This window comes from Loxodonta africana, chromosome 17, assembly GCF_030014295.1.
Source record: "Loxodonta africana isolate mLoxAfr1 chromosome 17, mLoxAfr1.hap2, whole genome shotgun sequence".
NCBI classification, from domain to species: Eukaryota; Metazoa; Chordata; class Mammalia; order Proboscidea; family Elephantidae; genus Loxodonta; species Loxodonta africana.
Genome location: NC_087358.1, coordinates 36,183,784 through 36,198,395, shown reverse-complemented (window position 1 = coordinate 36,198,395; position 14,612 = coordinate 36,183,784). Strand labels below are relative to the sequence as shown.

The following is a 14,612-nucleotide window of genomic DNA, read 5'->3' as shown; positions in this document are numbered from 1 at the left end:
TATGCATTGAGACCCCAATCATGCATATGCAATGTTATAAGATGCCCTGAACATGGAAACAGTTAGCTTCCTGGATTGGCAAAAGCATCTATGCACGAGAGAGGGTGGCATGTCCGTGGGGGCAATGGAGGTCTAGTGTCAAGACCTCTCCCAGACCACACCCGATGCATCTTTCCCTTGTATCCTTTCTGGTTATAATAAAGGGGTAACTGTTAAGTATAGGTAGTCTCCATGAATTTCTGTGAGCCATCCTAGAGAATTAATGAACTCACAAGGGGAAATGTACCAACAGGGGCTGACAAGACCCAGCTCTATGTGGCTGTGGGGGACAGAGAAAAGCTGCCCAGGTAGTCAATTTGTGAAGACCCAGCTCTGGGTAGCGGGGTGACAGAGAAAGCTATGTGGGCTATCAGTAAGAAGGATGGCCTTCTAACTTGTGTGTTTTGACCTGGCTCAAGGTGGCTAGGGATGAGCTGACTTGTGGCCAGGCAGGAGGACGTGCCAAGTGGGTGGGTGGCGATGAGAACAGTGGGGAGATGAAGTCAGGATCCATTTCCAAATGGGAGTTAGATTCATATTAATCCTTACCACGTAGTTAGCAATAAAGGTCAGACTACCCCACCTTGTCCCTCTAGCATTGCAATGTTGTGAAAACAAATAACAATCATATGTCTGTGTATTTAAGACCTTAATTTCTTCTCTGGACATATTCTATAACTTTAAGTTTTAGTTACTTTTTGAAGACTTAGAAAGTTGAATCATGTTAATATTTGGTGATAATTTCTGTGAGCTATACATCGAAGACACTTAAGAGCATTTAGTATTGGATACATTATAAATAATAATATGTACTTATTTTAGTACTTTTTTACCTGTGGTCAAATAAAATATCTTTTCCTCAGAGAAAAACCATAAAAGACTTAATTTTCCCAGTGTGTTGAATGCAGTCCAAATAACTTTTACTTTGCAAATGAATGGATTTTTCTTTTCTCAAAGAACTACAAAAACACTTTTCTTCACTTTCCCACCTATAAAATCAAGCCATATACTCAGTAGCTAATTTCTGATGTCACTAATGGTCTCCATTGAATAGTTATTTGGGTCAAGCGCTTCAGACATATATTATCTCATTTAACTCGGAAAAAGAAATTAATGGTACACACTATCTGCCACACCCTCTGTTGGGTATACAAAGATAAGACATTGCCTCTGCCCTGAAGAAGTTTGAGCCAAGTATAACTATGAGGAGACACACATGTTCCAGGTAGGAAAGGAAACAGAAGCTATTAGAGAAAGAACAGAAGATGTTTGAGAAACTTGAAAGTTTAGTATGACAAGCAGTTCAGCAAGTCACAAAGGGGAAAAGACACAGTAAAGCAAATATTTTGTAGTCCATCATTACAGGAATGTTAAATGAATCTTATAATAGTTTTCTTAAATTCTCATTGAAGTATTACTACAAGCTCTGCATTCCAACACAAAATTCATAAAATAATAAAACCAGGGCCATGAGAAAGCATCACCTGACCTGTGACTCTGCATGTGAAATCTGTCATCTACTTTAGAAAGAGCTCTGGGATCCAGAGAACTTTATTATTGTTAGGTGATGTGAATTCTGGAATTAATCAGCCTTCTTTGGTGATTATTTTTCTTTGGTGAAGGGTAAGACAGTACAAAATACTGGGGAAGCCAGCACAACTTGTCCAAGGCAAGGTCATGAAAGCTCCATAGACACATCCAAACTCCCTGAGAGACCGAATTACTGGGCTTAGGGCTGTGGAGACCATGGTCTTGGGGGACATCTAGCTCATCTGGCATAAGGTAGTTTATAAAGGAAATGTTTTACATTCTACTTTGGAGAGTAGCATCTGGGGTCTTAAAAGCCTGTGAGTACCATCTAAGACACTCTATTGGTCTCACCCCTTCAGGAGCAAAGGAGAATGAAGAAAACTAAAGACACAAGGGAAAGATCAGTACAAAGGACTAATGGACCATAACTACTACGGCCTCCACTGGACTGAGTCCAGTACAACTAGATGGTGACCAGCTACTGCCACTGACTACTCTGACAGGGATCACAATAGAGGGTCCCAGACAGAGCTGGAGAAAAAAAATGTAGAACAAAATTCTATCTCACAAAGAAGGACCAGACTTACTGGCCTAACAGACTGGAGAAACCTCGAGAGATGACCCCTGGGCACCCTTTTAGCTCAGAAATAAAGCCACTCCTGAGGTTCACCCTTCATCCAAAAATTAGAGAGGCCCACAAAACAAAATGAGACTAAAGGGGCACATCAGCCCATGGGCAAGAACTGGAAGGCAAAAGGGACAGGAAAGCTGGAAATAGAGAACACAAGGTTGAGAAGGGAGAGTGTTGACATGTAGTGGGGTTGTTAACCAACGTCATAAAATAATATGCTTAATAACTGTGTAATGAGAAACTAGTTTGTTCTATAAACCTTCACCTAAAGTACAATAAAAAAAGAGCATCAGCCTTAAGTTCAACAACTTTTTTAAAAACATTTTATTGAGATTTGGTTCCCATTTGACAATCTGTGCACAAATTGTTCAGTGATACTAGTTACATTTATCACAAAGTGTCAGCATTCTCTTTAACTGTGTTCTGTTTACTCCATTTCCAGTACTCTAGTTTCCATGCCCTCTTACCTTCTCAGCTTTGGTTTTGAGTAATTGTTGACATTTTGGTCTCATACTGATGGTTTTTAAGTACAGCAGGATCTTACAAGTAATATCCTTTATTTTGTGTGCCACTCTGTTATTTCGCTAAATGTGATCTTAGGGGACAGGCTCAGTTCTAGGTTTAAGAGAGTGTTTCAGGGCAATAGTCTCAGGCAGTCCTATGTTCTCTACTATTCCAATTCGCATTTTATTTTTTAGTAAGAATTTGAGTTTTGCTCCACATTTTTCTCCCTTTCTATCCAGAACCATCTGTTGTGACCCCGGTCTGAACGGTCAGTGATTGCAGCCAAGTACCATATAGTTCTTGTGGTTTCAGGGTAGGAGAGGTTGTGGCTCATGTAGACTTGTTTCTTCTCTGAGCCCTTCGTTACCTTCTTACTGTTTTTCTCCTGGTGAGTAGAGACCCTTAGTTGTGTCTTAGACGGCTGTTAGCAAGCTTCTAAGACTCCAGACACTACGCATTTTGCCGGGATGAAGATCATGATTTTTGTGAGCTGTGTTACACCATTTGACTGAGGTGTCCCAAGAAACTATGGTCCTAAGCTGTCATATCCAGAAAAACAATCTTGGAAGATGTTTGGCTATATCTGTGGAGTATCTATATTTGTGTCTTCAATGGATATATGTGTCCGCACCCACATTATTTGTATTTACATGTACCTATTTTTTTTATAGATACTGCTGGACCCCTGGTGGTACAGTCATTAAGAGCTATGGCTGCTAACCAAAATGTCGACAGTTTGAATTCACCAGTCACTCCTTGGAAACCCAATGGGGTGGTTCTACTCTGTCCTATAGAGTCTCTATGAGTCAGAATCGACTCCAACAGCAACTGGTTTGGTTTTGTTTATTTGTTTTACAGATACTTCTACCTGTTCTCACCTACGTACCTACCTGTATACCAATATGCTTATACCCATCCACATGTGATCAAACACTCTTTTTTACTTTGTGCAGTGCTCGCTGCATTCCACATTTGGTATCGCATTGTAGTTTTGAAATGATCATGAACATCTTTTCATGTTTGTTAGTTCTTGGATGTTCTCTTTGGTGACGGTTTTGTACATGTCCTTTGCTCTTTTTATGATTAGGTTGTCTTTTTGTTGTTGAGTTGTTGCAGTTTTCCATAGATTTTAGAGTTTATACCCTTACTGATAATTCGTTTCCAAAGATTATTCCCAGTCTGTAGGTTGTCTATTTACTCTTTTAATAAAATACTTTGATGAGCATTAGGTTTTAATTTTTACGCGGTCCCATCTATCTATTCTTTTATTCGTGAATTCATTCTTATGTTTATTACCCTTTTTTTTTTTTTAAATTAGATCCCAGAGTGTTCTCCCTATGTTTTTTTCCAGGAATTTTATGGTTTTAGGTCGAACATTTAGGTCTTTGATCCATTTAGAGTTAGTTTTTGTGTATGGTGTGAGGTATGGGACTGTTTCATTTTTCTGCAGGTGGATATTCATTTTGCCAGCATCATTTATTAGATTGTTTTTGCCCCACTGAATCGACTTTGACCCCTTGTTGAAAATCAGTTGTCCATCGATGGATAGGTTTAATTCTGAATTCTCCGTTCAGTCCTTCTGGTCTGTGTGTCTACCATTGAATCATTACCAGGCAGTTTTGATTACAGTGGCTGTATGCTATGTTTTGATATTGGGGAGTGTGAGGCTTTCTTCTTTTTCTTTACTATTGTTTTGGCTATTTGAGGTTTCTTTCCTTTCCACATGAAGTTGGTCATTAATTTTTCCATTTCAGTAAAGAATGTTGTTGGATTTGTATCGGCATTGTATTGTATCTATAGATCACTTTAGTAGAATTGACATTTTGACTATATTTAGTTTTCCAGTCCGTGGAATGTCTTTCCATTTATGTAGGTAGGTCTCTTTTAGTCTCTTGTAGTGGTGTTTTATAATTTTCACTGTATAAGTCTTTTATGTCCCTGGTTAGGTTAATACCTAGGTATTTTGACAATTCAGGGGCTATTATAAATGCTATTGTTTTCTTGGTTTCTTTCTTGAAGTAGTCCTTGTTAGTGCACAGGATCCCAAATGATTTTTATATGCTGATCTTGTGCCCTGCAATGTTGCCAAATTATTCCATTAATTCCAGCAGTTTTCTTGTGGAATCTTAGGCTCTTCTATGTACAGGATCATGTCATCTGCAAACAGAAATAGTTTTACTTCTTCCTAATCTGATCTGGATACCTTTTATTTCTCTTTCTTGTCCTACTGCTCTGGCTACGACTTCCAGCATAATGTTGAATAAAAGTGGTGATAATGGGCCTTCTTGTCTCATTCTCATTCTCAAAAGTAAGGCTCTCAGCCTTTCTCCATTGCGTATAATGTTGACTCTTAGTTTTGCATATATACCCTTAATCATCCCCCACGTGTCTGTCAGTTTGTTGTACTGTGGGGGCTTGTGTGTTGCTGTGATGCTGGAAGCTATGCCACCAGTATTCAGATACTAGCAGGGTCACCCATGGAGGACAGGTTTCAGCTGAGCTTCCAGACTAAGATAGACTAGGAAGAAGGACCCGGCAGTCTACTTCTGGGAAGAATCAGCCAGTGAAACTTATGAATAGCAATGGAACACTGTCTGATATAATGCCAGAAGATAAGCCCCCCAGGTTGGAAGGCACTCAAAAGACGACTTGAGAAGAGCTGCCTCCTCAAAGTAGAGCTGACCTTAATGACATGGCTGGAGTGAAGCTTTTGGAACCTTCATTTTTGACGTAGCACAACTCAAAATGAGAAGAAACAGCTGCAAACATCCAGTAATAATTGGAACCTGGAATGTACCAAGTATGAATCTAGGAAAATCAGAAATCATCAAAAATGAAATGGAACACATAAGCATCGATATCCTCGGCATCAGTGAGCTGAAATGGACTGGTATTGGCCATTTTGAACATGACAATTACATAGTCTATTATGTCAGGAATGACAGCTTGAAGAGGAATGGTGTTGCATTCATCATCAAAAAGAACACTTTCAAGATCTACCCTTAATTATATTGAGAAATTTCCCCTCTACTTCTATTTTGCTGAGAGTTTTTATCTGGAAAGTGTGTTGAATTTTATCCAATGCCTTTTCTGCATCAATTGATATGATCATATGATTCTTTTTCATTGTTTTATTTACATGATGGATTACATTGATTGATTTTCTAGTGTTGAACCACCCCTGTAATCCTGGTATGAATCTCACTTGATCATGGTGAATGATTTTTTGATATGTTACTGAAGCCTGTTGGCTAGAATTTTGCTGAAAAGTTTTGCATCTTTGTTCATAAGATATCCTGGTCTGTAATTTGTTTTTGTGTGTGTGTGATGCCTTTGCCTGGTTTAGGTATCCAGGTTATGCTGGCTTCGTAGAAAGAGTTCAGTAGTGTTTCTTCCTCTTCTGTATTTTTGAAAAGATTGAGTAAGATTGGTTTCAACTCTTCTCTAAATGTTTGGTAGAATTCTCCAGTGTAGACATCTGATCCTGGGCTTTTTCCTGTTGGCAGTTTTTTTTTGGATGACATTTTCAACTTCTTTTGTAACAGTTTCTTTTACATAGCTGGCTTTCTGTAAATATTTACTAATCAATTACATAGTTTTGGAATACTTAATCCCAGACTGAGAAACACTAACATAAATTAGGTATTCACAGGTTAGTCACAAGTATAAACTCTCAAGTTTTCTATAACTGGAAGAAGCTATTTTTTTTTTATCTGTATCATATTTTTTTATTTTTGGTAAATCAAAAAGAGATAAATTCCATAACAAATTTTGTACATATGAGGTTACATGCAAAGGAAGAAATATGTTCCAAAATCTGTTGAAAGTGGCAACAATTTAATACCAAGAAGCAAATTATGCATGAGAGAGCAACACTATAAATTAGCATCCATGGACAAATATGTGGGGGAGAAATAGAGAAGTACAGCAACAAGAAATAGTGAGCCTACTTATATAATTCCAATGTTAATGATTATTGCATATTCCACTATATTTAGACTGAAGGAAAAGATCAGCAGTGTTTTTAAAACCCAGAAAGTTCTAGAGAACTTGGAATATGTTGAGTGAAAGTCAGAAGTCAAGACATCAGATTTTTTAAGCCTTTTTTTTTTTTTTTTTATGTGCTGTGTCAGTTTTCCTCAGCATATATCTTTGACAAACTCCTGATTTTAGTCAAAGTTCATAATCTTAAGGGCATTTCTCTTTATACAATACTGTAAGTCTATTATTTCTTGATGTCCTAACTTCTTTTTTATATTTGTATTTTGAATGTAATTAAACTCTTCCTAGGCTCAAAACTTATTAACTTTTTTTGTTTTGTTTTGTTTTTTAAATGAAACTGTTTCTGAAATTAATCAGCACTTAGTATTTCTGAATTCCAATGCCTGTAAAATTACTGGCTATTCAGCTGATGAAGTGACTTAAATTTTTGTTCTAATAGACTGGAGTCAATAGCTATTTAATATTCAGGAAATCTTCAAAAGTGTAAAAGTTACTGATGATTAAGATTTTAGATCACACTGATTCTCAGCATAGAAATGAATCTTAGTGTCTATTTTAAGCATCAATGTTTTCTTAAAATTATTACCATTTGAATGATTTAAGGTGGTTGATAGCAAAATATATACAAGAAGTTCAAGCCTAAAATGACAGAAACATGTAATTAATTTCTCTACAAACGTTTCTAGATAAAGTCACTTGTTTTAATAAAGATATGTGTAGTAAGAAAGTTACAGGGCTAGCAGGAGGTACATGATAAATGTAGTCATGAAAGAAAACAATTTTTAATTTAGTACACTCTATGAATCTAGAAAGCCATGAATATTTACTATTAATTCAGTATGCTGAATCATAGATAAAAAAAGAGGTGGAAAAGCAACATATAACAAAACACGTATTCTACTAATATCAAGATCTCTTACAATTTCCATGATTACTTCACTAAATATGAAATCACGAGTTCCATGATAGTTTTACATATCTAAGTAGAATAACTTATTTTCCTTTATAAAATATACATTGAAGTATTAGGAAACTGTTGGTATGTGGTCAAGGTGTTTGTTCTGACAGCAAAACCATTTAGAAAACTTCAACGTGATAAGAAGTATCGTTAGTGATACAGGAAGATTTTATGTATATTCATGCTCATAACGTTCTACTATGTTTCATATAAATGTTCCTTCTAAAGGTGAGATATTTGCACCTTTTGTCTTGCTATTAACCCTTTAAGAGTATAATCTTCACAGAGTCTAATCTCTATTGCTTAGAATCTTCCAGTAATTCAGTTCAGATCAGTGTGCATTTTATAGATTGCCTAGTTTGGGAAAATGGAAACCCTGGTGGCACAGTGGTTAACAGCTATGGCTGCTAACCAAAAGGTCAGCAGTTTGAATCCACCAGGTGCTCCTTGGAAACCCTATGGGGCAGTTCTACTCTGTCCTTTAGGGTTGCTATGAGTGGAAATCGACTCAAGGGCAATGGGTTTTTTTTGTTTGTTTTTTCAGTCTGCATAAAACAAATGTAGCATGCAGATGACTCCAAGGAATTTACAGTCCAGTAGTGCGAGAAGACCAATGAAGAACTAACTTCCAAATACCGAGGCAAATACTATGATGTTATTGGGGCAAGGGCTTGGAAAAAACAGAAATGGAGCCCCTAGGTCAACCAAATATAGTATTTCCGGAAAAGTTCCCCATTGGCAAAATAATAATAAATGAATAAACTGAATTCATGAGTCATGAAACAAGACAAAGTTTTGAAAATCATGTATCAACTTGACGTTGACAGGAGAGTCAGCAAGGTGCACGGGGAAGAAACCCTCTGTTGAAACAATTTTAGTGAGATTCATGGTTCCAACCATGTCATTAGTCGTGCCTTTGGTGGTGTTCTCTTCACTGCCACCTCTGAACTTTACATTTCACTCTCCACTGTTCTTTGCTAGGGTTCCAAAAGAGAATTGAGTCCCAATACCCCGAATTCCATCGTATATGATAAGTTAACTTCTTTCCTATTCATCTCGAATCGATGTACTATATGTTATTCTGGCGAGAACAGAAAAAAGAGTCACTCTAATAATTTTCAGTAGGGCTTTATTCTCCTGCAGAACCCTGGTGGAGAACAGCTGCTCAACCCAAAAAATTAACCTTATATTGAAATGTTATTACTTGAAATGTACATCATTTATATAGCTTTATATTTTCTTACTATACTAATTTTCATAATACCTCTGCACATGAGTTTTTGATTAAAGATAAAAGGATATGTCAAAATGTATATAATTCACAACAAATTTAACACATATTTTTCTTCACTGTTAAAGAAAAGCTTGTGGAAAAAAATTGAATCAGAACTTTAGAGACCATTTGGCCCCGGGATGTACTGCATATAGCCTACCTAGTTTTTTTTTTTTTTTTTAGTACAGTAACACTTGATATCAAATTTCAAGATATATAATTAGAAAGTTGCCTTAATGCTGCTATTTCTCAATTATGCCTAGATTTTACCATGGATAACGTCTAGAAGGCATTGTCATTTTCTCATTGGCAGTTCATAATGTAGATAGTACGATTTCTTAAAATACTTTATTCTTTTTTCCTAAGGGACTCAGTAAGGATACTTCCATGTTGAATAGGAAATATTTTATATAAGTATTTTTGTGTGTATGAATAGTGTTTATTGGCAAAAAAAAAAAAAAGGCATTGGTCCTTACTGACTTAGTCTCTTCCTAATTATTTCTCTGCATGATTAATTATTTAAATATCCAATTCAGGTTATATGGGCTTTGGTGCTATTATTCTATTTATTTCCCTTTCTGATGGTTGAGTTATTGTGTCTTTGGTATAAGTATGCTTTCCAAAGGAGTAATTCTTATTCATAACACTGATGATTTGATATTCATGTCTAAAAAATAGTCAAAGTACCCAATCTATACTTATAAAATTTGAAAATATTAAGTTATTGAATTGTTCATCCAAAGAAAATTGGCTCTGTATCTCTAACATCTAATCAACATGTGAAGGTGACCTTGATTATGACATGAGTTAAGAAAGAAAAAGGGTGTATTTACTTTAAGAAGACCTTTGCTACTATAATATTTAAATTTATTAAAATCATGTAGTTATTTAGAATTAAAATAATTTTGCATATAGAAGAGCATCTAGTGTCCAATAAACAATAATAAACTATTAATTAAATAATTTTGGAATAATAAGTTAAAATTGAAAAAGATATGAAAGGAGCTTTTATTTTCACAGTTCAAAACTTATAACTTGAAAACATGTATTTGTATGTAATGGCATGAATTTCTAATATGCATACTAAAATAATATTTCAATTCCTTCATGAAACAGAGTATAAAATATGTGCACTTTTGCCTGTGAAAATGGGTTCAACTGATACAAGAGATACAAATAAGAAGCTTTCATAGTTTTGCAAAACTATCATTTATTATTTGTTACATAACACTTTTGAAATAACTACAACTACATTGCTATGTAAGATTTACTTCTATTTTCTTATCATCTGCTGACCATGTGTCTTTTAATCTAAAAAAGACTTACAATAATTCTTCCCATATTTTTGCTGTTCTATTTTTATCATGCTAAGTAATGACAATTGGCCCCGAAGACATCGAGAGAGACAAACAGTAGACTTTCGGGAACTCAGAGATAACAATTTTACCCAACAATTACCTTCTTTTATTAATGTATTAAAAGGTAAATTGTCACCTACCTGTTGTATAAGAGAAAAGCAGTGTATCTTCATGCACGCCTGTTTTTTGTTAGTCTTAATTTTTACTTAACATTGTAGGTTTTTTAAATGTGTATGTGCTATCTTATTACACGATGTAGAAATATATGTTATTTTGTAATTAATATCTAGTTCATATATCGAACAGGAAAAACAAAGCCATGTAATGACATCTTACCTTTTTCAATATGCATCCTTTTTGACTCATGTCCCATGTCATGACCAGCCAGGTCTCCCTCTTTGGGGCCAGGGAGTACATTAGGTGATAAACCCATCAGCATCTGGTTCATAGACAACCCATTCTGATGGACAGCTGTGAAGCCCGAAAAGAAAAAAGAACACAAAAATACCGTAACACACAATGTTCAAAGAAATAAATCAAACTCTTTCTGACTCGAGAGTAAATAAAATACAATGGTCTAACTTTACAACTATCTCAAAAAATATATTGTGAGACAAGACAACCATGGTACTTTTTGATGATAAGCAGAAAAATATTGTAAGTGTAACCATTCATCTTATGTTTATTTCCCCAAAAATGCCATTAAAAAAATATATCTGGAATACATTTGAATGGCCAAACCACGATGATCACTATCAATGAAGTATCCAAGTTTAAATCTAGTGAGCCCGATTCTCTCCCTACTATATAACCTTCCTTAATCCTGCAAGAATCTAATATTAACATTAGAATGCTCTTTAACACTATGATGTTAAAAATTTAAAAAATAATAGTTTAGTGGCCATAGAGGACAAATAGAGTTTTCAAAGTTGTCAGATATGCCACAAGTTAAGACAATAAAATCACTATTTCAATATTCTATTCTAGTCAATAAAATACAAACTTTCATAGATATTAAAGTATGACTTTAAAAATAGGTTTTAAACTTAACCTTGAAAATGAAAGTGCCCAACTAATATCTGTTAAATGGTTGAAAGAATAAAAAAAAATTGCTTCCATAAACTATAAATAATAATCTGTCTGCATTGAAATGAGACATGATGAAAATACCCTTATGTTATTCACAGTGCAATAAATATATTTACTCAGTAAATTGCCCAGGGTTTTGGAGCCCTGGTAGCGTGGAGGTTAAGAGCTCAGCTGCTAACCAAATGGTCAACAGTTCAAATCCACCAGGCACTCCTTGGAAATCTTATGGAGCAGTTCTACTCTGTCCTATAGGGTCACTGTGAGTCAGAATGAACTCAGAGACAACAGGTTTCAGTGGGTTATCTTGGTTTTGTACAAAAATTTAAGAAGAATCATTTCATAAAACAACTTTCTCTGGAAAATAGAAATTTTAAATTTATCATAATATATTAAGGATTACTATTTGGCAACCACCATAGTAGTAATTGTTTCAGGGAAGGATCATCAATGAAAAAAAAAAACAATGGGAGGTTCTAAAATCAGTGAGTGAAAGTTTGATGAAGAACAGAATATTTACGTAGTCTTAAAATGTCTCTCCATAATATGCTAACTACACAGGTAATTTTTTTTTTAAAGTAACTTCACAGTGGAGAAACCTGGCAGACATACCTTAACCAAGTGATAAAGTTAACATCACCAGTGCTGAAGAACTATCATATGCCTCCTGAAACAATTTACTGAGAACATGCTATCATATCTATGTGATTCCTACCAAATATGTATAACCTAAGTTTAATAATTTAAAAAAATCATAAAACCCAAACTGAAGGATATTCTACAAAATAAATGGCCTGTACTCTTCACAAAAGTTGAGATCCTGAAAGACAAAAATGTCTGCAGAACTGTTGCAGATTAAAGGAGACTAAGGGGTATGTCGGTGATCCTGGATTGGTTCTGGACCAGGGAAGAAAAATCTCTTGCTGTAAACATCACCCGTGGGATAATTAGCGAAATTTGAATAAGGTCTGTAAATTTAGGTAAAAGTCCTATAATAATGTTAATTTCCTGATTTTAATTGTAGCGCAGTCTATGGACATGTAAGAGAAAGAATTTTTTGTAGAAAATAAACAATGACGTATTTGAGGTAAATAATGAAGTATTTGAGGCATTATGTCTATTATGGGGGAACTAACTGGGGGGTATTGGAATCCCTGAGCAGTGCAAATGTTAATACGTTTGGCTGCTAACTGAAAGGTGGAAGTTTGAGTCCACCCAGAGGTACCTTGGAAGAAAGGCCTGGAGATCTAATTCTGAAAAATCAGCCATTGAAAACTCTACAGAGCACAGTTCTGCTCTCACACACATGGGGTCTCCATGAGTCAGAGAGAACTAAAAGCCAAATTGGTAAGGGTGTATTATGGCTTTGTAGAGCTGTGTCTTGCAGAAAGTTTGATAGACTGAGCAATTGGGAGGGGATCTGGGTGACAAGTATACAAGACTTTTTGTATTAGTTTTGAAACTTTTCTGTTAGTCTAAAATAAATTTAAAATAACATGTTAAAAAACAAATATACACATATATGTGTATGTATGTATACAAAAGGAGCTCTGTGGTACAGTGGTTAAGCACTCATCTGCTAGCCAAAACGTTGGCAGTTCAAACTCACCAGTTGCTCCACCGGAGAAAGATATGGCAGTCTTCTTCCGTAAAGATTACATACAGCCTTGGAAGCCCTTTGGGGCAGTTCTACTCCGTCCTTTATGGTTGCTATGAGTCAGAATCAACTTAACGGCAACCGGTATGTATGCATTTGCATGTATGTATGTATGTATGTATGTGTGTATGTGTGTATATTCATTTGAACAATTATGATAGTTTAAGCATGCAAAATTTTCTTCTTTGTGTCTATAATGGTTAAAAAAGAATAAATCATTAACAAAATTACCTAGATGTATAACAAAGTGTGTTCAAACCTTCCATTATTTGTCCATTTAAATTTCTATTTAAATATTATGCTCATTTTAAGTATTATGAAAAAAATGATAGTTTTATTTCTCTAGAAGGACAGTATGTTTTCCAATGAGAAGGACTTAGAAAAAGCATTAGAAATGTAGCCAATATTCATATTAAATTTCTGATTTTAGTGTCAGCATAGCATAAAAGCATAGAGAAAAGATTTTATTCTCCAGTCTTAGGAGTTATTATTTGTTTAGTAATGTCTATCAAATGATATATCTATTTTTATGAATAAACAGTTACTATAACCGTTGCGGTTGAGTTGATTCTAACTCATAGCCAACCTGTAGGACAGAGTAGAACTGCACCATGGGGTTTCCAAGGAGTTGCTGGTGGATTTGAACTGCTGACCTTTTAGTTAGCAACCAAACTCTTTACCACTGCACCACCAGGGCTCCAACAGTTACTATAAGCACTTATAAAATTAGAGAAATATATTTTAGATAGGTATTTGTATTTAATGTTTATATTTAAATTTGTATTTATATTTATTTATTTCTATTTAATATTATGTTAAACTATAGAAAAAAAGTTGCCAATAATTGACAATTTTTTAATTATTTTAAAAAATTTCAATTTGATACAATTCAATCTAATATTTAGCTCCAACAGCTTCCAGGCTAATGAGTTCTACTTTATCCAAATATTCCTTTGTAACTTATGAAGACACATTTTAGGAAATATTCTTCCTTTTATAAAAATATCTTCACAAGCAAATAACTCTAATAAATTTTGTGAAAAAAGATAACGTTTATACTATAAATATGATTTCATAAAATAATAACTAAACCTGGAAAGGATACACTAAACATTGGTTTCATCAACCAAGATATTTACTTTATATTAATTTTATTGAAACAACAATCTGAGGCTCTTGTCACAGACACAAAATAACCAGTTGATTGAATGGAATTTTAACTTTACCATCAATTTCCTTTGCCAAGAGTATTAAGATTAAATATTCTGAAAGTGTTATCATGAAATATAATAAAGCCCTACTTAAAAATATTAACATATGAAAATAATAAGTATTATTGACTGCTACGTATTCCAATCCTAAAGTTTAGCCAATGTTTTAAATTCTTCAATCCACTGATCATCTAAATGACTAAGAAATATGAAAGTAAATCCATTGTTTTGAATTTTATTTATTTTATTCCTATTTATGGATATCCTTCAATGCAAAAATGAATTTTAAAAATCAGTGGATTTTGGAAATGGCAGAGGTGAAACTGTAGGAATGAAATTGAATAATCCGTAACAGTGTACTCA

At 34.6% G+C, this 14,612-nt stretch overlaps 1 protein-coding gene across 2 annotated transcripts in view; it reads right to left on the bottom strand.

The window, feature by feature from the left end:
• DACH1 (dachshund family transcription factor 1) overlaps nucleotides 1-14,612 on the bottom strand; it is a 488,298-nt gene that overhangs the window by 130,211 nt on the left and 343,475 nt on the right. For both annotated transcript variants that reach the window (XM_064270052.1, XM_064270053.1), the window contains one exon: nucleotides 10,632-10,766. In XM_064270052.1, coding sequence (XP_064126122.1) covers nucleotides 10,632-10,766 — 135 coding nt within the window. The remainder of the gene's footprint in view (nucleotides 1-10,631; nucleotides 10,767-14,612) is intronic.